The sequence below is a fragment of the Diorhabda sublineata genome, chromosome 3 (genome assembly GCF_026230105.1).
Source record: "Diorhabda sublineata isolate icDioSubl1.1 chromosome 3, icDioSubl1.1, whole genome shotgun sequence".
Lineage (NCBI taxonomy): Eukaryota > Metazoa > Arthropoda > Insecta > Coleoptera > Chrysomelidae > Diorhabda > Diorhabda sublineata.
The window spans coordinates 16,171,606-16,195,372 of NC_079476.1; the positions used below are offsets into that span (position 1 = coordinate 16,171,606).

General features: G+C 35.7%; 3 protein-coding genes across 3 annotated transcripts; all 3 read right to left on the bottom strand.

Annotated features, from left to right (window-relative positions):
* Positions 1–7,745: 7,745 nt before the first annotated feature.
* LOC130441678 (uncharacterized) lies at positions 7,746–9,584 on the bottom strand. The gene has a single exon (XM_056775460.1). It carries the CDS (start codon positions 9,582–9,584, stop codon positions 7,746–7,748), a length of 1,839 nt encoding a protein of 612 aa, XP_056631438.1.
* Positions 9,585–9,677: 93 nt separating this feature from the next.
* Positions 9,678–11,480, bottom strand: LOC130441679 (uncharacterized). The gene has a single exon (XM_056775462.1). It carries the CDS (start codon positions 11,478–11,480, stop codon positions 9,678–9,680), a length of 1,803 nt encoding a protein of 600 aa, XP_056631440.1.
* On the bottom strand, positions 11,480–13,066 carry LOC130441680 (uncharacterized). The gene has a single exon (XM_056775463.1). It carries the CDS (start codon positions 13,064–13,066, stop codon positions 11,480–11,482), a length of 1,587 nt encoding a protein of 528 aa, XP_056631441.1.
* Positions 13,067–23,767: the final 10,701 nt, after the last annotated feature.

Consider the following 23,767-nt stretch of genomic DNA (forward strand, 5'->3'; position numbering starts at 1 on the left):
GAGTACCATTCACTTCCATACAATGGTATAATCTATTTTGAAATGGATTTAATTGTCGACATTCGTTTTCTATCCTCTCTCGTAAATCATCCAGAGATTCTGGTTGGGTAGCATAAACTTTTGTTTTTAAATACCCCCATAAAAAGAAGTCTAGGGGTGTTAAATCCGGTGACCTAGGTGGCCACTCCATCATCTGCCCCCTTCTACCTATCCAACGAGCGGGGAATGTTTCGTTTAAAAATTGTCGGACAGGCATAGCATAGTGTGGGTGAGCTCCGTCTTGTTGAAATACCAGTAAATCTTCGGAAAGTTATCATCATTTTCTATTATTGTTGTAATACGTGGGTCAACCCCTTCTCTGAGTAACTCAAGATATGATTCACCATTTAAATTTCCGTTGATGAAGAAAGGTCCGACAATGTGGTCACCTAGGATACCACACCAAACGTTTAACTTTTGGGGATGTTGTGTATGGAGTTCACGCATAATATGTGGATCACTTTCAGCTCAATATCTACAATTATGCCTACTTACTAAGCCATTTAATGACCATGAGCATTCATCAGAAAAGCAAATATTGTTTAACAATTGTGGATTGTTATTGATAATTTGCGTCATTGATTCGCAAAACTCTAGACGACGATCAAAATCATCTTCATTCAACTCGTGCACCAACTTAACTTTGTATGGGTGGTACTTGAATTTATGTAGATTTCGGAAAACTGTAGAAGATGAAACAGCGATCGCTCTACTTATTGTTGACAACGATTGGGGTTGTTGAGCCTCTAAGCTGACTTGCCCTAAAATTGCCACTTGGATTGCTTCGTTATTAACGAGTCCCTCTCGCTTATGCACTTTATTGCAAACAGACCCTGTTGTGGTAAATTTCTCCATCAGTTGAATTACATACTTATGAGTTGCATGTCATTATTATTTTGGTAGTATAAACCTACAATTTCAATTCTTTCTTGCAAAGAATGTGACTACAAATTCTAGTTGGCAATGTCAAATAAAAAGTAGAATTTTTTGTTGTTTGGATTTTTTAAGTAGAATAAATAGCACAGTTTAAAAGATTAAAGAGTTTGAACTTTTGTACAACCCATTTTAGTACAGGCAAATAAGGTGAAAGTAAATAATAAGTAAAATTTGTGCTCTTAAAAGAAAAATTGTTTATCTCATAAACTAACCACTTTAACCTACAAGTATTATACATTTTTGGAATCAGCTCAAAGAGGAGTATCCAAATTTTACATAAAAAATATGAAAAGTAATTTAAAAAAATAAAGGGGATGCTGCTAGGGGTGAGGGGGTGGCTTTTCCAGTAAGTTTAAATAATCCATAATGCTTGCCCCTTCCAACATAAATTGACGTGTTTTTGAATTTTTTCAAAATACCAGTATTACAAAAGTTATTAAAGGTGGATACTTTTATCTGAAAAGCACTGTATATGTATACTTTGCATCCAAACATAATCATAAAAGACTTGCTTGAATACAAATTTATAACTGTTTTTTGTACTTTGTATTTTCTTCGTTTGTTGTCTCTTGAATGGAAAAATGTACGAATGTGGCTTAATCTCATAGTTGTGCATTTATTGGCTTCAGTACTGTTGATGTTAGCAATAACGTAATTTATTTGTGAAAATTATGCTTCTATTTCGATTAGGAATAGTGCAGCTGGGATTGGAAGTCTCCTTGGTGCCTTGGAATCGATATATGGAGACGGGATCTGGGTGCAGCTCCCAACATAATATAAGTTTTGAGATGACGTTCATGAAGCAGTACTGTGTTTGTTGAGTTTTATATAATATAGCACCAGGAGTTCACAAAAATTCACTTTAAATGTTACCTTTGGTAGGCGTTATGTATAGACAACGTTTTGGAATCGAAACTAAGATACTTAATAGTTTTGCCGGACGAATGTTTACAATGAGGAACGATTTGCCGTGCCGCATTTCCATTATTACTAATGATTTTATGGAAAAAATTGACTGAATAAAAGACAATTTGATGATTCAGTTTTTCGAAGTTTTTTCTGCAAAATTGTGGCTGTTTACACTTTGTATTGTATGTAAAAATGCTGAGACACAAAACCAAGCGTCTAGGCTGCTCTTCCATTATCATTTTGATAATATTGAAAGGCGACATCGGTTAAACAATCACTTTTTGTTCAAATATTGATGTGTCTTGTGGGACATGTTGAATTCAACAACGTATTTTGTGATTTCGTCGTTGTATTCAAAGGTGCATTTGGGAGAGTAAAAGATCGACAACGAATAATATTCTCAAAAAACCTTAAATCCTTAAATTTTTCTTTAAAGATGTACCGGATGGGTTATTAAAACGGTCTTCAGCCATATCTCAAAACAGATTGCATCACATCTTAAGGAGAAATAATATAAGAACAATGGACCTGAGAAACACGTGGAAATTATTTTGAAAAATTTACTTCTACCACTAAAGAGCGTATTCGAAAATTTAGAATTGAAGAAGTGGAATTTTTCAAAATTTAACCAATTAAGTAGCGTTGTATGAAATATGATCAAATTCTTCTATAAATTCTATGTTCAATTCACATGTCTATCTCTCCAAATAAGCGATAGGGGAGAGTGGAAACTTCGTTATAAATAAATGCCTATAAATCCGCAGCAATACGAAATATATAATTTCTAAGCAATTCAGTTACCAACGTGAATACTTGAGAGCGTTGTTCCATATATTTTAAGCAATATAATTACAAGTATAAAAATTTGCGTAGATTATTTAGAAGTAAACTAAATTGATATTAATTAACATTAAAATAGCGGAGGGTGCATATCGATACTTATTTTCTGTCCCGAGGTATCTTAAAAATTATGTAAATGGCAGAGTCCGTGTTTCATGCAAGAGATACAACATTAGGGTCAATGGATTGTAAGTGTAGTGCGGGGTTCTAGGCAGACAAAAAATTGGTCAATTTTTTCAAGAGACGAGAAGATTTACTCTCAGTCATACCCTTATAGGTGGATAGGATGGGAAAGCTTATTTATATGAACACCCAAATTACCAAACCTGAGTTGCTTGATTTGTGAGGTCCAACAAAAGATCTCGCTTACACCAATAGACCCATGACCAGGGATGATACAATTGAAAGAAGAAGACAGGCGATACGAATTATATGAATGTCAGGAATTGAAACTGTGCTATCCACCCATCAGCGACTGTTTTTATAGTATAAAATTATGAACGACATTTTGAAAACCTGAAGCACCACTAGTTACATAGTAAGTTATCCAAGTTGTTGATTGTTGTGTTAGTTACATGGTATATTCAATTATTTGTTCTTATTTTTGATAATATAAGTTTCACATTTATATTACGCCATTGTGCAGGTAGGGCAATGTTAGAATTTTCATCCAGAACAAATTTCTAATTTCCATTTGAACGAACTAGCCTTAATACATGTTTGAAGAAAAATTATCGCCTTTACCACATTTCTTCACATATCGACATGAGGTTTTCCTTTTTTAAATGTTGATTTAGTTAACTTTAATTGAACATACATAAACTTCTATGTATCTATTTGGATTTGTCATGAGAAATCACAATATCTAAAATATATGAAACAATGACCTCTAGCATTCACGTTGCAAATTAAATTACGTGGAATTCATATATTTTGTATTGCTGGACAAAATCTATTTGATAAAACATCTAGTTTATAAACATCGGCTGGCTACAACTAGACTTAAAGGTATTTTTTCATTACAAGGTTCCCACTTTTCCCCATCTCCTACTTGAAGAGAGACTATAAATCTTGTGAGATGAATAACGCTCAGAGTTTATTGATGAATTCAATTATCTTATATAAAGTTCTACTTAATGGAGTAAATTGTAAAAAAATTTACTTTTCTAATAAGTTAATAATCCAGGATATGGCCGACGGCAGTTTTTAGTTGCCCACCCGGTACAGCAACTAGATTAATTATTCTATCTGTTTAACCTCATATAATATAATTAATATTATTTCATAAATAACGATAACTTGATCACTTATATGGTTATCAACCTGAATATAAAAAAAGGAAACTCTAAAGAAAATTCCCTTTATTCAGATTCTAAGATTTAGTTTCTATTTTTTTTTATCAGGGCGATATAATGTCAGTTTGTAGGATAATGATGAATGAAATACTCGAATTGTTATTTTGAGTACGTAATCAATCTTTGCAGTAATCAGTTAATCTATAAGGAATAGAATAATAAATCACAGCTAATTAAATAATTCGATTTCAACTAAAATATGATATTAACAAATTATTTAGTAAAAAATCTGATTACTTTATCTACACTTATACACTTCCATGACGTTAATGTTATTAACAAAGTTTAAAATAGAAAAGAGACTTTCTCGGAAAAGTTCCATCCAGAATCTAGTTAGAAATTATCAATTTCAACCATGGAAATAGAGGAGACATAAGCTTATCAGACCAGGGTCGAAAATTTTTTAAAACAGCAAAATTACGAATAATCTAATGTCGGGATGTGAAAAGCGACGAGTTTTTGCATTTTCTGAGTAAACTTATCATCACCAATGGAAACATCTGATTGAAACATAAATGCATTTCTATTAGCTGAAGCTGTCGGAAGGCGTATGTACACAATTTCTTTGAAATATTCTTGCTAGATAGTCTGTGGCGTGGTTCATTTCATTCATAAATTTCTTTATATAAATAGAAATATGGTGTTCTTTAAGCCATGTGCGAATGAAGACAATGAAATTGCACAGTGTAGTGTGAATAAAGACAGGTATGGATTTGATAATAAAGATTTAGATATACAATCACAGCAGTTATTTTGAATATATTCGATGCTTGAAAAAAGAATTGCTGAACTAACTACAGTAAATAAATTTTTCATTTATTGAGTAGTCACGAAAGGGGTTGCTGAGGATCAATCACAGTATCAAAAAAATGTAAAGGAAAACTGAAATCAGTTGACAAATTTACTCAAGATCATAAACGTAGGACAATTTATAGTTCATATAAGGAGAACAGAGTTGTGAGTAAAGAAGTAATAGTCAGTTTTGTCAGCATGTGGTTTTAAACACATAAAACTGAATAAAATGGGGTACAAAAAGTGCGCAATTAACGTCTGGTAGCCTGTTTAATCCGAACTTCCTTACAGGCAGGTACATTTTACTCGTCTATTTACACTTTATAATTTAATATTCATTTGAAGTAAGTTAACAAGATATAATAATGATTTTTTTTCCAAGTTCCCAGTAGGACTACAATTAAGTGCATCTGTCTAAATAACGGCGTTTAATGCTGTCCAATTTATAATGTTTCTATTGCCTTTTAACGAATACTTTCTCGTATAAGTTATACAAATTTTCATAAGTATTTATGAAAATGAGGTATCTACGCCTATGGTAGATCAAACAAAATTGTTGGCAAGGGTTTTTATAATCTGCAATTGATATTGGAAAAATTATATATCTGTTAAGTTGATAGGAAGTTTGATTTGATTCATAGGAATATTAGTGTAGACTTATTAGTCACGTGATGGAAGACCTCCGTACTTTTTCTACATAGTTTTTTGTCATCACTAACTAACATAACACTAACTAACTAACTAACTAACTCACTAACATCTACGAAACATAATCAAGTTCAAATATTTTAAGCACAAATTTCTGATAAAAAAATAATGCAAAAATGAAAGTAATATTTCGAAACCGAATAGAAATAAATAAGCTGATATTCCTTTATACGCTTATAATAGTTCGATACCATATACTAATGAGTGAAAGGCACTTACGAAGCAGGAACATTCACACAACTTGCTTCTGGCAAGGTTAACTGTTATGTTAAAGGCCAATCAGTTATAAATATACGAGCATTCCTGAGCGCCGTTCCCAAACTAATTCATTTCTTTTGTTTGTACACCATCCTTAACTATAGTGTATCACAATTATGATTTTATATAAGCCTATTGTATAAAAACAGGCAAATAATAGATAAGAGCTTTGAAATATTTTTCTTAGATTAAAGCAAGAAAAACTTTTCAAATACCATGAAATAATAGAGATACAAGTGAAATTATGTTATATACATGTTCTCAACGAAATATATACTTCACTTAACAATAAATTTTATACGGCTTTGGTTTTTTGTGATTTCGCTAAAGCCTTCGATTGTGTTGATCATAAAATTTTGATTAACAAACTAGAATATTATGACATCCGAGGTATTCCATTGAAATGGTTTATATCTTACCTTGAATATCGAAATTAAATGGTAAGAGCTAATGATTAAGTTTCAAGTAAATTGCCAATTGGCAGTGGTGTGCCTCAGGGTTCAGTTTTGGGACCAATTGTTTTTGAATTTTTATTAATGATCTCACAGTTCTTCGGATCAATGGTCAATTCACTTTATTCGCGGATGACACCAGAGTAACCTGGAGTGGTCCAGATATATAAGCTCTACATTCGACCATGGACAATGATCTCATAACTATTAAGTCTGACGCAAAGGGTCTCTGTTTGAACACTGAGAAAACTTTAGTTTTATCTTTAATTCGATCAAGTTTCTGGGTCTACATATCGACGGTCCATTCAAAGGTCTGTACATATAGAAAACCTGACAAAAAACTTATCCTTTGCTTATTTTCCCATTAAATTTGTGTCTCAACATCTCGATTCTCGTACTGCTATAACAACTACAACAACTACTCGTTATTCGAATCGCATCTTCGGTATGGTTTGCCTTTCTGGGGTCTTGTAGTTTGCACCATCTATCTTCAGATTACAAAAAAGAGCCATTCCTTGTATTTATTGTTTGAGTACTAGAACGCATTACGAATTCTATTTTAAAAAACACAAAACTAACTCTCTCCGCTCTCTTCATTTTAGAATCTGTTTGTTTGATTCTCAGATACTTCCACAACCTAACTGAGAGACTCATTCATAGTTACCCTAGTGGAAGAAAGAAGTTGGACATTTACTTGGCTATATCTACTTCTGATCTGAAAATTTTCAATATCTTCAGTGCAAAATATAATATAATGTAGCTTTGTTCATAAAATTGTAAAAATTTTCTAGTAAAAATAAAGTTTATCTCTCTCTCTCTCATTAAAAAAGCTTGAGTAATAAATTTAAAAAGCTGGTCGATATCCCTAACAAACGATATGCTGTAATAAATGTGTTGATAGCCTAGTTTAATAACTATGGTTTATTATTCAATGAGGAACAATCATTTCCATTAGGCATAAGGAATATTTTTCTAATTCCTCCGAAAAGTTACTCGCAAATGGAATACAACTATTAGCGACAAAGTAATTAGTCACGTGAAGAGACTCAGCTGTGGTAAAACTTGACTAGACTTTTGACCACGACTACGAACAATCATTGAATAAGAGTATTGCCCAATGTGAATAAGTAGTAGACTTTTTATTGCGAAAAAATGGATAGACATAACTGTTTGGGGAATCGGGTTCAGCCACAAGCAAACATACGAACTTAACAGAAGAAACGGAAACTATTTAATCGCAACTATTTGAAGATTACACTGACTGACTTTTTAACTAAATAATTTTTTATATCAAATTTTGACACTAATTCCACAACATCCTCCCACCTTGAGGAGAATAGCGACTCAAATATCAAACTGAATTCAAGGACATCTAAATTTCTCACAAAAACTGCACTTGAAAGCGACTTCAAACTTTGAGAAACTGAAACACTTGAACTAAAAATAACACACGGAACTAGGAGAAACGACTTGGAACTTTCACCTTCCTTCCACATCTGGTTTCCACATGATGAAACTTCATCAAAGGGTCTTCAGAATTAATAGGTTGAGCTTCTTGGATTTGGGGTGGTGAAGCGACGACCCTGACTTGTGAATCAACTAGAGAACCGCCGGTAGCTGAACCACCAGAATCACTTTCTGGTTCGACCTCAGCTAGAAGTTGGCCTTGATCCATTTCTTCTTCGAGAGGAATTTCCAAGGGAAAAAATCGCTGGACAGGACGCGTCAGCTGGCCATCCTGCGTTCGAAGCTTGACAACTCGGCACCGACCGTCAACACCAAGAATCAGTTCTTCAACCACTGCCATCGGCCAATGCATTCGCTTCTGATTGTCAGCGCCAATGAGGACTATTTCTCCCACCTTGGGCTCTCTCGGATTCTTCAAATTGCTCACAGTCATGAACATCTGGCCCAAGTATTCAGACCGGAAACGCTGCTTTAGGTTGTCTCTGATCTCTTGGCGACGTCTAACTCTTTTGTGTAAACTCTTCGCATCAACTTCGTCCAAGTCAGGGACACCCATTTCTTGAATATCTCCAATGAACATTTGAGGAGTAATAGGCACCGGATCACTCGGGTTATCCGATGTATAGGTGATGGGGCGAGAATTGATATAAGCAGTACACTCACTGATCACGGTGTTCAACTCTTCAAAAGTGAGTGAAGCCCGTCCCAGAATTTTGCGAAGATGAACTTTAAAAATCCCTATTAAGCGTTCCCAGAACCCGCCCCACCATGTTGCTGTGGGTGGGTTAAAGCGCCATTCAATTTGGTTCACCAAACCGCGGGACGCTACTCTCTGCCAATCAATTCCATCGAGAGCATTTTTGAACCCCTTATAGTTTGTACCATTGTCACTGTACATGAAGGAAGGTCTGCCCCAACGTGCAATGAAACGTCGAAACGCCATGATGAAGGCTTCCGTTGACATGGCAGTAACCAATTCCAAATGTGTGACACGATAAACAGCACAGGTGAATATGCACACCCAAACTTTGTGTCTATTTTTAAGGTAGAGTGGACCAGCAAAATCTGTGCCACTGATTTCGAACACACGAGCGTCCCTTACCCGATTCTCCGGGAGCGGTGGAGACTCGACTTCCAATGCCTTGGCCCTATAACGCCTGCATATCACACACGCAGACACAATTCTTCTCACAGCTTGCCTCCCTCTAACGATCCAGAATCTTTCTCTTAGAAGGTTCAGAAGACTTTGCCCTCCAATGTGTCCATTCTGCGTGTGCAAGTCGTGGATCAATCTGTCAACAATGACATGCTGGAAAGGAAGAATATAAGGTGCACGGAAGTCTTCAGGGTCTTTTCTCGCCCAAATTCGGGTTCTCAAACGCATCAGTCCGACTTTATCTTTGTGTGGCTTCAAATTTTTGAGCTGTTTATCACCTAGTCCTTCAAAAGCTTCATCCTGTATCGATTTCAGAACCACCTTTTCAGCTCTTGCGATTTCCGACAAAGACAGCTCTCCAGAGCGCTTTTCCTTCTTTGAATATTTGTTCCACAGAAACCTTATCATCCATGCAACCATTCGAACGATCCGGTGATAAGAAGAAAAGTACCGGGCTAATCTTTCGCAGCAAAGCACACCTGGTTCTTGGGATAAAGCTGAAATCAAAGGCGTTTTTCTCCTTTCCATTTGAACTTTATTTTTATCAGGAGTGACATCGCAGTTAGGCCATTCAGAACGCGGCCCGTACAACCATCTCGGCCCCTCCCACCATTTGGAGTCAAGAAGTTCTTCAGGAAAACAACCCCTGCTAGGAAGATCTGCTGGGTTCATCACCCCTGGCACATGTTTCCACGTATCAGGATCAGTCAGAGAACGAATTTCCTTAACCCTGTTGAACACAAATACTCCCCACGGTTCCTCTTTCTAGATCCAACACAGAGCCGTGGAAGAATCTGACCAAAAATAGCACTCTACATCGCCAATCTCTTTTACAATACTAGAAGCCATTCGCGCCCCAATTGTTGCAGCCAGAAGCTCTAGGCGAGGAATTGTAGGTCTCTTAACAGGGGCAACACGAATTTTCGCTTCCACCATTATCACAGATACCGTGTTATCTGTTTCAACTCGCAAAAATGAGACGGTGGCATAAGCGACCTGACTTGCGTCACAAAATGTGTGTAGAGACACATTACCAACGTTCAATTTCAACCATCGTGGGACTTCGATTTGATTCAAGGCATCAGCTTGACTCATCCACTTACGGAACGTTGCCTGGCTTTGCTCATTAAAAGGGGTATCCCAGTTCCCAGCCTCATCCCAACTTTCTTGAACTAACAATCTCGGTATCAAAATGGCGAGTGCACATACACCGAGCGGGTCGAAAATACGGTGTGCTGCTGACATCACTGTTTGTCGCGTGTTGGCATCACTTTCCAAAGGCTTGGGAGGGTTTAACCTGAGAATATCCTCCTTTTTATCCCACAGAAGTCCAAGAACGGGGAAACTGGTGTGAGCAGCACAATCGGGGTCGCTCCATTCCCAGCCACGAAGATCAAAGCAGGCTTTCATAAAAATTTCCCTGGCTTGCGACATGAAGCTCAAAAGTTCCTTCTCATCATCAACCGAAGTCACACAGTTATCAACGTACAAGCATTTGCGCAACTGTGAGATGACAGATCTTTCATAAGGAACCTCTTTTGAAGCCACTTTTTCCTCACACTTTGAGAGATGATGGTCAATAACGGCCCCTAGCAAATAAGGGCTACTGGTCACCCCAAACACCACCCTCCTGTGACGGTAGATTTTCATCTCTCCGACCTCGTCCTTCCATAGGAACCTCAAGCTATCCCGATCCTTTTCCGAAACAGAAATCTGTAAGAAGGCTTTTCTTATGTCAGAAATAACGCCTATTGCGTTCAGTCTGAATCGTAGAAGTATCGATGGGATTAACTCTACATAACTCTCCCCTTTTTCTAGACACATATTCAGGCTAGGTTTGCCTTTCTCTTTGGACGAGGCGTCGAAAACAGGACGAATTCGGGTGGTACTGGCTTCCTTAACCACGGCTCGGTGAGGCAAATAATGTCCGAAATCCCACTTATCAAGCTGTACCTCTCCAATAATTTCATCTTTCATCCATTCTTGAAACACCGCTTCATATTCTTTCACCAAATGACCGTTACGTAACTTGGCTAGGGTCGATTCAAGTCTACCACGGGCCAGATCGAAATTTCGAGGCAGCGGGAGATGTTCCTTCAGACATGGAAGACATACCTCATATCGTCCATCAGGTAAAATCTTAACTGTTTCCAAGAAGTGCCGACGCACAACCGTTTTTGCCTCTTCTTTGGTACTAACCAAAGCGGGGTCCTCGATGCCCAACACATCCAACCTCCACATATCAGAAGGGTCGAACTCCTGGGCGCAGTGCAAATTGATGTTAACCATAGAACTTGTCTCAGCGTCCTTAACGCGGCCCATTATGGTCCAACCTAGGCTAGTTTCGATAGCAACCAAACCACAGCTTAATACCTCGCGCCTCCCGGTGAATAGCTTTCCCGTGACGTCCGCTCCAACAAGAATGCCAATTGGGCCCTCTCTGTCGTCAGTCAACTCGATTTTCTTCTCGCGAAGTTCAGATACCCATAGACCTTTAGGAATGGAGGGAATGGCGTGACAAATCTGTTCCGAGTCAAGAACTTCAAAGTTGCAGGAAAACGCACTCATCAAACTTTGCAGACGGATCTTATAGCATTGATGCGTCTTGGGTTCAGTCTTGCTCCCACCAAACAATGCATGAACCAAGTTCTCAGTGCGGATCGGCTCATTCCGGTAGCCAGCGCTTGAGTTATATAACTTCTTTGAGAACCTGTGTCAATCAACAACCTGGTGGTGACAGGATTTTCTCCTTTCAAACGAACCCTCAACGTTTGCATCAAAACTGGTGCCCTCTGGATACTAGCATAGTTGTGCTCTACATCGTTTTCTTTCTTCGTCACCTTACTAGTTTCAGTAGACGTTGAATTCCGGTCACGAGGAATTGGGCACATCACAGTAACATGAGGTTCAGCACAAACTAAGCAACACAGCTTTTCCTTACAGGGCCGTTTCCCGTGGAATTTTTTCAGACACTCAAAACAGCGGCTTTTAGCTTTGAGGAGCTTAATTTTCTCCTCTTTGCTCTTGTCCCTCGCCTCTGAACACAATTCCGTATTGTGAGAATTTTTGCAAAAAATGCAACTGACATCTTCAGTGCCTTCAGTCGACTCAATACCAACTAGGTCAGCAGCTGTGGTGTACTTTCCAGTCGAGGACTTGACATTCCCAGCACTGCTCTTTGGTGCAGCGCTGGGGACAGAAAACGTGCTCCTAGCTAGCAGAAACCGCTCCTCGCTTTCAACCTCTCTCTTCAGAAAATCTCGCAACTTGACCATTTGATCTGCAGCTTCAAAGAGGGATGATTCATCAATGCCGCACGACTTCCGCTTACGCTCCCATTCCCGCAAAATTGACTCAGGAAGTGCGGATTCAATTAAAGGCGCGAGCATGCACGCGTATTTTTCTGATGTAACTCCCAAACTCTCCAAGGCCATTAACTGGGTTTCTAGCTTGTCATGAAGCTGTGCGAGAGTCAAAGAAACTTTGCCCGATGCCTGTACCAAGACCAATGAGAGAAGCTCCCTAACATACAACTCAATCAGCAATTCATCACGGCCAAAACGGTTTTTCAGTTGGCCAAAAGCCTTCGGATAATTGGCCCCCGATGCAGGATAGCTACTCAACAGTTCCTTTGCTTGGGTACCATCCTTGGCAATACGCAACAAAATCAAGAACTTATCCTCAGAAGGCAGGTCCTCTCTTTCATGGATTTTCTTGAAATATGCCCAAAAACGGATCCATGTTTTAGGCGTGATGTCGAATTTTGGGAGATCCAACTTAGGTAATTTGAGGGTGAGGTTATCACTAGGAGCAGCAGTAGAAACTTCGGTAGGACACGCTGTGTTGGCCTTGACTTTTTCCAGTAACTCATTCTTTCTAGCACTCAAAGTTAGCCAGGTGTCCCTGTACTTCTCCACAGTTTCAAACTCCTTACCTAAATCTTCTTCTTTGACCTGATCCAATGACTCGAACATAATTTCTTTTACTTTATCATCGAGAAGAAAAAGCCTATCAGCCTTGTCGGTAAGCTTAATAAAAGCAACAGTTACCTCCTCGACGGTTGCCTCAGGTTTTCCAAAGGTTTCTTCACAACCATTCGCGGCAATCGTGAAGAATCTTCTAAGTTGCGCTCGTTCCGCGCACAAACGTTCCATAGTTCCAAACTGCTGTAACAAAATGACGTCGACGATCGTCCTTCCCCACCAGGGATGCCAGATGTTTGGGGAATCGGGTTCAGCCACAAGCAAACATACGAACTTAATAGAAGAAACGGAAACTATTTAATCGCAACTATTTGAAGATTACACTGACTGACTTTTTAACTAAATAATTTTTTATATCAAATTTTGACAAGACATGAGGTTACTACGACGTGATTAAAGCGACAACAACTACAACCACTTACTTCACTATACCGACTACAACCATGACAGACACTAATTCCACAACAATAACGATAACATATGAATTTTTCAAATATAAAACTAGATTTGATTATTACAAGTATTCAATATACAGGGTGTTCCGAGAATTGATGCAAAAAATTCGGGAATAAGTGGATGACGTGAAAATAATCTTGTAACATAGAAAAATGTTCTAATTCGACCCCTCTTTTCCTGGTCAGGAATAGCTCATGCATAATGGTTAACAATCCGTAACTTTTACAAGGACAATCTATACAGTCTTTTTCAATTACACTGAAGTTAAAGTTTTTAATTTTTTTGCAGTATACCCTTTGTTTTGTTTCTTCCGGAAATTGATGAGTTTTGGATATTTGTTGATGTGGACATCTTGTTTTATTGCGAGAGTACTTTTAATCATCGAGAATGTAGACCATAAAGTAGAACTTTTCCAGATTACAGATTTTTTTGAAAAATAAGCGAGCACTAAGTTTTCCGTTGAGGTTTTCGCCTTTTTCTGGTGACACCACTTCATAAAGAGCTCGTACTGTTTTTCGTACCTTGCACGAGATTTCAGATAATTGAAAATTCAAGTTTATGCAAAATAATCGATGTGAAACTCAACTGTCAACATTGAAGTGGCTAGAGTTACGTTAAAGTTGTCTACTCCAGAACGTCCCGAAAGTGTTTTGCAGTACGGAAATGTCACTTTCACTACATGGAACACTCAAAACGCAACTTTTGGTTTTTAAATGAATACAGAACGAACAACTTTCAGAAGGTGTCGTCTAAAACTAAATTTTCCAATCGACTTTTTAACAAAAAGGTACTCTTTGTTAAACTGGATCAAATTTATGGTTGTGTATGTCAAGAAAACCGTTCGCTATAAAAAGACATCCATAAATTGTAATCATCTATTGGAAGTATTCACAGCAGGTATTAAAACACAATCAAGCATTTCTTGCAAAACTAATAAATAAATGGATAAATATTGTACTATATATGGAACACTCAACACTATATACTATCAAAGATCATATGCCTGGCATAAGGAAAAACTGTAACGAGATTAATAATCATACTATTTTATCTAGTAGACTGCTGTCAAATAAACTACTACGTGATATGCAATTAAAAATTGTAAGCGATTTTGATGTCAGTTTGCTGTTATTCTTTTCAAAACGTGCCATCAATAATTATCACATCGTATTTAAATTTTCATTATGATTGAATTTACCTTTAGTGAATATACCGATATGAATTTTATGTATGGTTTGGCTTCTGGTAACTCGATGAAGCCAGAAGGTGTTATACTGAACACTTTCCGGGCAGATTTATACACGACAGTAGAGCTTTTATTAGTGTTAATTGAGTGGACTAGTTTCCTTTGTTTTCTACAAATGATATTTTGGGAAATGTCCTACAAAAAAGGTGGCGAAGGTCTAGAACGAACTATACGAACACCAGCTTTATAGCAAACTGCATTAGATGCATATGTATCAACGAAAACTATTCATAGGATTCTCCAGGAGCAGCTTCTTTACCCCTTTCACATCCAGAAAGGACATGTAATGGAAGTAGAGGATTATCCAGGAAGGCTGACCTACACTTGTTGGTTTCTAGATAAACAAAGAGTTGATAATACATTTATTGGAAAAGTACTGTTTACTAATGAAGTTGATTTTACACGAGATGGTTTTATTAATTCCTATGATTCACATCTATGGGCAGACGAAAATCATCATAGTACAATTCATACGAAGAATCAGCATTGATTATTAATGTGTGGGTAGTGATAGAGGGTAATAATTTAGAAGGTCTCTATTTTTTTAATAATAACCTGAATGGTCGGCGATACTTAGAATTTATCTATATATTCGCATATTGGCAGGGAGTGTGTAGAAGTGCCCCTTCGAACATTTATTATAGGATTTTAAGATTTTTATTTGATAAGTTATAGGCTAATCAACTGAATTTCTCTACATTTCGATTTTTTTCTCACTTAACACGATTAACACGATGTTCAACAATGTGCAGTTGAATTAGAAATGTTTGATTGTGTTAATATCTCCTGTGAGTATTTTTGATAAATAATTACATTTATGGTAATTTTCTTTAGAATGCCTCGTTATGGCAAACTTTCGATTATACAGGTTGACCCTGTGAAAGCTACGGATTGTTAGCCATTCACCATGAGCCGCCCCTGGCCTTCAAATAGTCTGTATAATTATTTATTTCGTCAAACACACTACATGGACATACGTAATCATCCAGTAAAATATCATTATGAATGATTTATAAAATATAGTTAAATATATGATCTGATTGCGCAGCTTCAAAAGCCTATATCTGAGAAACGATAAAATTTTTTCATGTCATAGTATTAATTTCACGTCATCTACTCACCCCCAAATTTTTTGCATCAAGTCTAGAAACACCTAAAATACTTTAGAACTATTTTTGAAATAAGTACACAACTCGAAATTTTTCACAAAACAAATCAAACAAAAGTGATTCCAATGTTCCAATGTTCACAATTTAACTGTAGAAATGGCTGACGGCCCTTTCCTAATTTTTTCTTCGCCTCCTCAATGTTATGGAATGACTTTTCATGCCTCCTTCAATTATTGAAAATGAGAAATCCAAGGGGACCAAGTCAGGCTATCAATTCTTCCTGATCTATTGAATAGCTTCCAAGTTACTCAAAATGTTAGATTATTATCTTTTGGGATATCTGGAAGGCAGAGTTTATAAAGCAACCTCTTGGCTGATGCTACTCAGGTGTTACTACCACCTGGGAGTATATCTGACGTAACCCTAATAACGTACCATGCCTGTTGACTTTTTTTGACAATGATGTTGATATACTGGTGATAAAACATGGACTTTAACAATTCACTTTCCTTAATACCTATATCTATCTCCACTTACGAGTGCGATGTGTATTTAGAGTTTCTTTCTTCGTCGACTCTTTTTTCCAAAATTCACTTCATTTATTTCGGTCGTTTATTCGAGGTAGTTCCTTGTGTGGTTTCTTCCTTCTGTTTCTTTGTCGATTTCGTCCAATTCGTCAAAGGAAAACCTGGTTTTCTTGGTCTTCCTCCATTTGTCGCTATTATTGTAATGGCTTAAAATTCTTGTTGTAATCCTTTCCTCACTTATCGTTTTCACATTTTCACAACATCTTAGTCGATTTTCTTTTATTGTATTCATCTGTAGGTTTCGTATTCAATATTCAATATACTCTGTTTCATCTCTTATGTGAGATAATCTGGGATTCTGAAACTATCAAGGTAAAGTCATCACTTGAATCGAAATTATTGGTTTCTCCTCACTTGCTGCAATTTTTATTTTTTTATTTTACAGAACAAGAGAAAATTGGAATCGGATTATTTATGACCAAAACTCGCAGATTGATGAAATAAAAGAGTGGTCACAAAAGTGTACAAACAGCCTTGAAAAGCTAATTAATGGTGGTTCATTGAAGTGCAGGTATCACCGTAGTCTGTCTATTAAAAAAAGATATATTTATTGATTCCAAATTTTTATTTCCCAATAATCAATTAAGTGAAAAAGATGAAATTTCATTTTTTTATAAACTATTTAATGACTCTGTACACTACAAACATTTACAGTGGAAAAAAAATTGGGTGGAGTCTCAACTCAACTAGAGTTAATGACCTAAACATCATTCGGCAAATAAGCAAGATCAATTCATATGCTTGAGCATTTTTTTTTTTCTTTAAATTTTGAAAGTAGTTTTATTTTGGATTTCTACGCGCAACTTTGTATATGTATTTATGTTGATCTAATCAAAATCTTCCTTTCACCAAACTATATTACTTCGCCCTCTTTGGGTATATTATAGAAATTTACTAATTGGATTCTATGCATTCGAGTAGAACTCTGCATCCATCAAAATGATTATCACTATTCAATATAGATGGCGCACCTTAGATTGTATTGGTTCATAACGGTTTTGTTACTATTAATATACTAGCTATCAATGATTTTGTAAGATTCAATCCTGTTTAGTTAAAATATTTATATTCGTTTTAGATTATAAACATTGGAACACAAGAAACCAAACAATAGTTATTTGTTTTCCAAGGACTGAAAGTGCTACTTTGTTGGACGAGTCTGAAAATTGCAAGAGCTAATCGAGGCGGGTCCAACAAAGTAGTATTTCAGCCGCGTCATAGCGTTAGATGATGCATAAGATCCAAAACTTTTTTAATTACCGTGAGGAAAGAAAATAAATAATAGAGATTTACAAACATTTTATTTATTGAACAATATAATCCACTTAATGATATTTGCAATGTCAATATCAATTTACCAATTATTTCGATACGATTTGTAGATGTAGATCATCGAAGTGAAACTGTCAACTGTCACCATTGAAGTGACTATAGTCATATTTAAGGAAGCTGAAGTTGTCTACTCCAGAGCGTCCCGAAAATGTTTTGCAGTACGGAATTGTCACTTTCACACTCAAAACGCCACTTTCGGTATGTAAATGAGTGCAGAACGAACAACTTCCAGATGGCGTCGAATAAAAAAGATATTTCCATAACTTCAGTTTTGTTTTGAAAAATTACGATACATCCAATTGAATAGAGAGGAAAATATCTAAAGCATATGTTATATTTCAATAAAACGCTTTTTATTAACTTTTCTCAAGTGACAATTCCACGGACCTTTAAACCTTCCCTCCATCGTACTTGAATTCTGATGGAAGCTCTCCCTTTGTTCATCGTTATAATTTATACTAGCCCCCTATATTCTTAAAGTGTTCTTTGTGCAAAACAGGACATTTCCAAACTAACCCGAATCACGTTGTTGTTCGGAAACTAATCGAGTTGCAATCATAAGAAATGATCCTTTCTACCCTTAGACTGGTGGACAAGTTCATTCAGCTAAACCTTGCAGGCTGTAATTGAACGAAACTGTTGAGAATACACAACATGGACATTTTTATTATATGGAAAACCTAAAATCGTATTTTTGGCGAAATTTAACGCGAAGAGATTCTTAGTATTGAATTGAAACAAAATTTCTAGCTTTTATTGGCAAATAGGTAATTATAGATCTTATGATACGGCTGTATACTTTTCAATACACAGGGCTTATCGAATTTACACTATTGATTTATCAGAAGGTCTTCGAAATAACGTACGTCAGTGGTAATGCAACGAAATAACACATCATGGGTTGAGGGTTATAACTGAAATTAGTCAAGCGAACAAGAATATTGGGTCAATAATTTATTCAAAAACACCAAGTTAATGGAATATCTCTCTATTTCAACAATTTAAAATTCTATTCTTGGCTCAGGAAATGATAAATCCAATAATAAATTAATTAATGCCTCCAAGATAAGAATTGTTTTTCGAGATATATTTTTATTTAGATTATGTTCAAAATGCTAATTTTCCGTTTTGATAAATGAATGACCAAAATAAACTATAATCAAAATATCTCATGTTTTCAGATCTTAAAAAAATAAAAGGAAATTTCGCAATTACTATTTTCTATAATTTTTTATTCACTTTATAATATTTCTAGGTCCACTAAAGTTGCTCTAGGTAACTACAAACCATGGAAGTGGGAAAAGTAGGGAACAGATCCATCCTTACATTAAGTATAAATATGAAAACTTAACAATGGTAATACGAGGGTTGTTACAAATGTTTTGATACACAAGGCAATTCTAATCTGAATATACAAAATATGATATTGTCAACATAAAGTTGATGATGAGCCCAATCCAACGAAAGTTGTTCGCTCACCAAGCCCTTTGAAGCAAAAGGTCGCCTACTTCTTCGGAATAACTGGACATGTCGCCACCTTTCCATTAGAGCAACCTAGAACGGTCAATTTTGAATGGTAGACTAGCAGTTGTTTACCAGAAGTGCTCGAAAAAATCAGGCAAATCAATCGCTGGAGATAAATCAGATCAAAAATTAATTGTGAGGTCAACGTTTTTCTACACCTAAAGAAGTGGCTGATTCGTTCAAATCACATGTATTGGAAGTACTTCAATCGGAATGGAATAAATGCTTCAGCAATTGGATCAAACGCTTGCAAAAGTTTGTAGAGAATATTTTGATAAGCAATAAAGCTATATCAAATTATGAATATTTTTGTATTTTTTGTTTCAATACTTAAGTAGCAGCTCTGTTAGATTTATTGTTAGAAAAAAAGGATTTTTGTTTCCTTACCATCGATTTGTTTAGCAATAAAGTTAAATCTAAAAGTATCTAAATAGTTTTCAAAAATAGATCTTATCAGATCTTATATTTATCTCAAGAAAATTATTTAATTAATCAATTCTCTGATTGGAGAAAATATCAACACGCACAAACTAGAGTCTAATTCAAAACTTTTAGAGTATTTTGATTTGTTCTATCCTTATACATTAGAAATATATCTTATTATTTCTTCACAGAGCCACACATTTAAATAACACTTTCAAATTTATAAATAAAATTTCCAATGTATAATAAAGAATATTTCCTCAATTTCCTAGACCTTTTGATATGTTTATGTTTCTAAATGTTCTTGCTTTTGTTTCAAAATGGGTTTTTAATGATTTTTGGAAGATAAAATTTGACGTTTCTACTTTTCTTAAAGTTTTTATTAAAATATCATATTGACACTGACAATTTATATTTATATTGATCAATATATCACCTCCTTCATGAATATCAAAATAAGAATGAAATCAAACTAGAACTTCATATTGATCTATTGCCAGTGTCAATATCATATTTTGATAAAGACTTAAAGAAAAGTCGCAATTCTTATCTATCTTTTAAAAATTATTGAAAAAACTAGTTTTCAAACCGAAGAGACCTAAAATGAAGAACATTTAGAAACATAAAAAATATTTTGAGTTTAGATTTTATTATATACCAAAGTATTAATGCAATAGTATACCGGCTGGGCAACATGGATCCATCATGGATCACATCATTGGAACGTTTTATATTACAGCTCCAGTGAAAAAAATTATGACAAAAAAGGCCCATAGAAATGCGGTGAAATTACTTCCCGAGTTTTAGTACCACCACTATAGTGCGTATTTGAAAATATAAAATTAGAGAAGCTACATTTCTTTCTAATTAACTTGCCCTTAACGTATTTTATAAAGTATATATATTACAAGTTCTGGTCTGTCTCTCAAATAACAGGTGCGAGAAAGTGGAGAACTTGTTATGAAAACATGTCTGTCCGGCTCTGCTTATTCGTGAAAGTATTTCAGGATCGTGGTGTACCATAATTACGTGCTGTTAATTGACAAATATGTAGGTTTTAACTTACATTTCATGTTTTCATTCACTGGCGAACAAAAATTTTCAAATAATGGAAAAAATTAACTTACTTCAACAGCCTACTAGACGTTTGAAGTAAAATTCTCACCGTTTACATATCCCAGGACAAAATATCGACTATTTTAATATCAATTTAGTTTACTTCCAAAACACCAAAACAGGTAAAGCACAACTGAACTTTGAGGCATTTTTTCAAAACAAAGCTCCCACACTCCTCCACCTTTTATTTGAAGGAGTAGACTTGAACTTTTAGAATTAAAAATGCGCTAAATTTTTCGAAGAACTTGATGATTGTATATAAAGTACTATTCAATTGAGCAAATTTAGCAAAACTCTGTCTTTTCAATATTTTCTGAAAATAATTTCCACGTGTTTGTCGGGGCTACTTTTCTTATATTTTTTTCCCTGAAGCTGTGATTATAATCTCTTCCTTAGATATGGACAAGTGTTGAACGACATTTAACTATAAATCCACTATACAAGCTACATGTGCAAAGTTAGTTCCGTTTCTATTTCTATCAGCGGTAGAACTTCAATCACAATTCCGAGCATTCGCTATAGGATCGCAACTCCGAGCGAATGGAATAAAGAGTGAAGAACGATTTGGGAACCCGTATTTTGTTCACGCAATTGTAGAGAAGATAAAGCAACACTATAAGTTTACAATTAGTGCTCTTGCCTTAGAACTTTCGCGAATATCACTATCACTTATTCATGAAAGTGTTACTGAAAAACTGAAATTTCGAAAACTTTGCTTATGTTGGTTATCCACCACATAAAAAAACAAATAAAAGTGCAAGTGCACTAGAATCTTTAATGCACAATAATAAATACGGTGATGATTTTCATACTCGGATAGGGATTAAAATTCGTTAGCAAGAAAACCTCTCAAACTGATATACACCATTTTGTGTAACATAAAAGGCATAATATTGATTGATTTAAGTCCACGAGGTCAAACTATCACGAAAATATTCACTACGTAACCTTCAAGAAATTTCTCGTGCAATACACAACAATCACCGAGTATTTATGTTTTAAGGGGTTGTTTTTCCCACGATAACTACTACAGGAATTTGGCTGGGACTTGTTTCGTCATCCTTGTACAGCCCGAAACGCGCTCCTGTCGACTAACATCTCTTTTCAATACCTAAAATCTGTTCTTGATGGTCAGCACTACGACAATGATGACGAGCTGAAAGAACATGTTACCACATGGTTGAGAGCACAGGTGGTAGCCTGCCATAAGGAAGTCATTCAAATATATTTGCGACACTTTGACAAGTACCCACAAAATTTCGGAAACTACGTAGAAAATTAGTTTAAAAGTTGAAGATTTTTCTTCAATAAAAATTTTTTTCTGTATCTGTGGATATATCTCGTTCATAAAACATTCAATTTATATGAAATACAATTCTTCACAGTGCAAGTCAATGTAGTACTGTATCAATATCTTATATAAAATGAAGAATGAGAATAATAGCTTGTATTCTCACTTTAATGTTGTAAGATGTTATGGTAGTTCACCAATTGCACTTCGGATTTGTTGTTCACTCCCAGCGTCTTTTTCATGGTTCCTGACCTCAGTCATGAACTTTTTAGACAACTCTCGGAAGTATAGTTATTATAAAATGTTATTAGAAACAGCTTGTTTTTGATATCAGAATAAACATCTTTGTGTCGATAGAAATTATCTCCTAATTATTCTATGAAGCTGCTCGTCCTCTTGAGAGTAGAAATTGTAGTGAGCGAGTTATCTATTGGAAAAGGGATCTGAGTGCCTCTTGAACCACGTAATATGCAATCATAAGCTAAGATCCAAGCTGGGAACCTCCTATGACGTGGCTAAGAGGAAGTACGAAGAACAAATGCGAATCTCAAAGTTCAACGCTTGGCCAAGTTTCTGCAATGATTTTTGGTAGTACGTCCATTATCTAACAACAATGTTGAGATTAGTAGTGTGATCCGACCTGTCGAAAAAGAGACAAAGTCCCATGAAGAAATAATAGCTAAAATTTTTTAAATGCTCTTTTTTGTCGAGTAAAGCGTCAAGAAGATGGAGAATATGTATAAGTCAGATTGGAAAAGATAGGGTCGAACAGAAAATGGATGCCTTCGAAAATTTTCATATCCACGGACCAGATGGAATATTTGCCGCTACGAAAAGAAAAATAAATATTGAGGCAGTTGATAAAAAAATCTGGGCTAAGCGTGCAATCACAAGTAGTAGAGCAAATTAATATGGGAATTTAGCTATTCTAGGTTGAATTCTACTTTAATAAGTGCTTATAAACTAAAACCGTCACTTCACAACCAAATTTTTTTGGCCGATAGGCAAGACGGGAAAGGCATTTCTTCTAATTTTTCAAGCCAAAAATTGTTCCGAATGTATATAAATGGATAAAATTGAAATCAGTAGTATCTCTTTGAAGCAACGGAATATAAAGCTTCGTCACTCATTCACTTTCTTTCAAGTAGAGTTATGTGAAATTTGGATATGTCTCTGACAGTTAATCGAATTAAAAGACATCATTATCTACTGTATCAACTCAAAAGCCATTTCGGTTCAAGACAAGCTGGTTAGTATCTCTAGATTGATTCAAAATTGTATCCAGCTCCTTTGAAACATGTCAACAAAGAGCTATGTGATTCGTAGACGCTCTGGTATCAGGAAAAATGGAAGGCAGACGTATTACGAGTACGCTACGATTCTCCCCGATTTGCGTATTTAAAGGTATCATCAAAATTCTAATAGACAGAAAAGTTTTGTGAACAAGTGGCTGGAAACCACTAGCATGCGTCATATCAAAACACTCTTGAGACGGCTATCCAAGATAATATTGTCAGTCTAATATATATAATATATATAGAGAGAATTCTACTAAGGCTGATTATTGGGTTGACTAAGTACTAGTAACTGGTAAACCTCAAAGCTCCCTAAGAACGTGAACATCATGCAAGAAGCACAAAATCTAATTTGCAAAAGAAGAAGAAATTTTACTCCACGTTTTGTTCAAATGCTCCCTGCTACTTGGTGTTCAAGAAAACATCGTAGGAAAGAGTGCAAGAGAACATATTGAGACACAATAGCTGATTTGCTGAGAGTCCGGGTGAATCA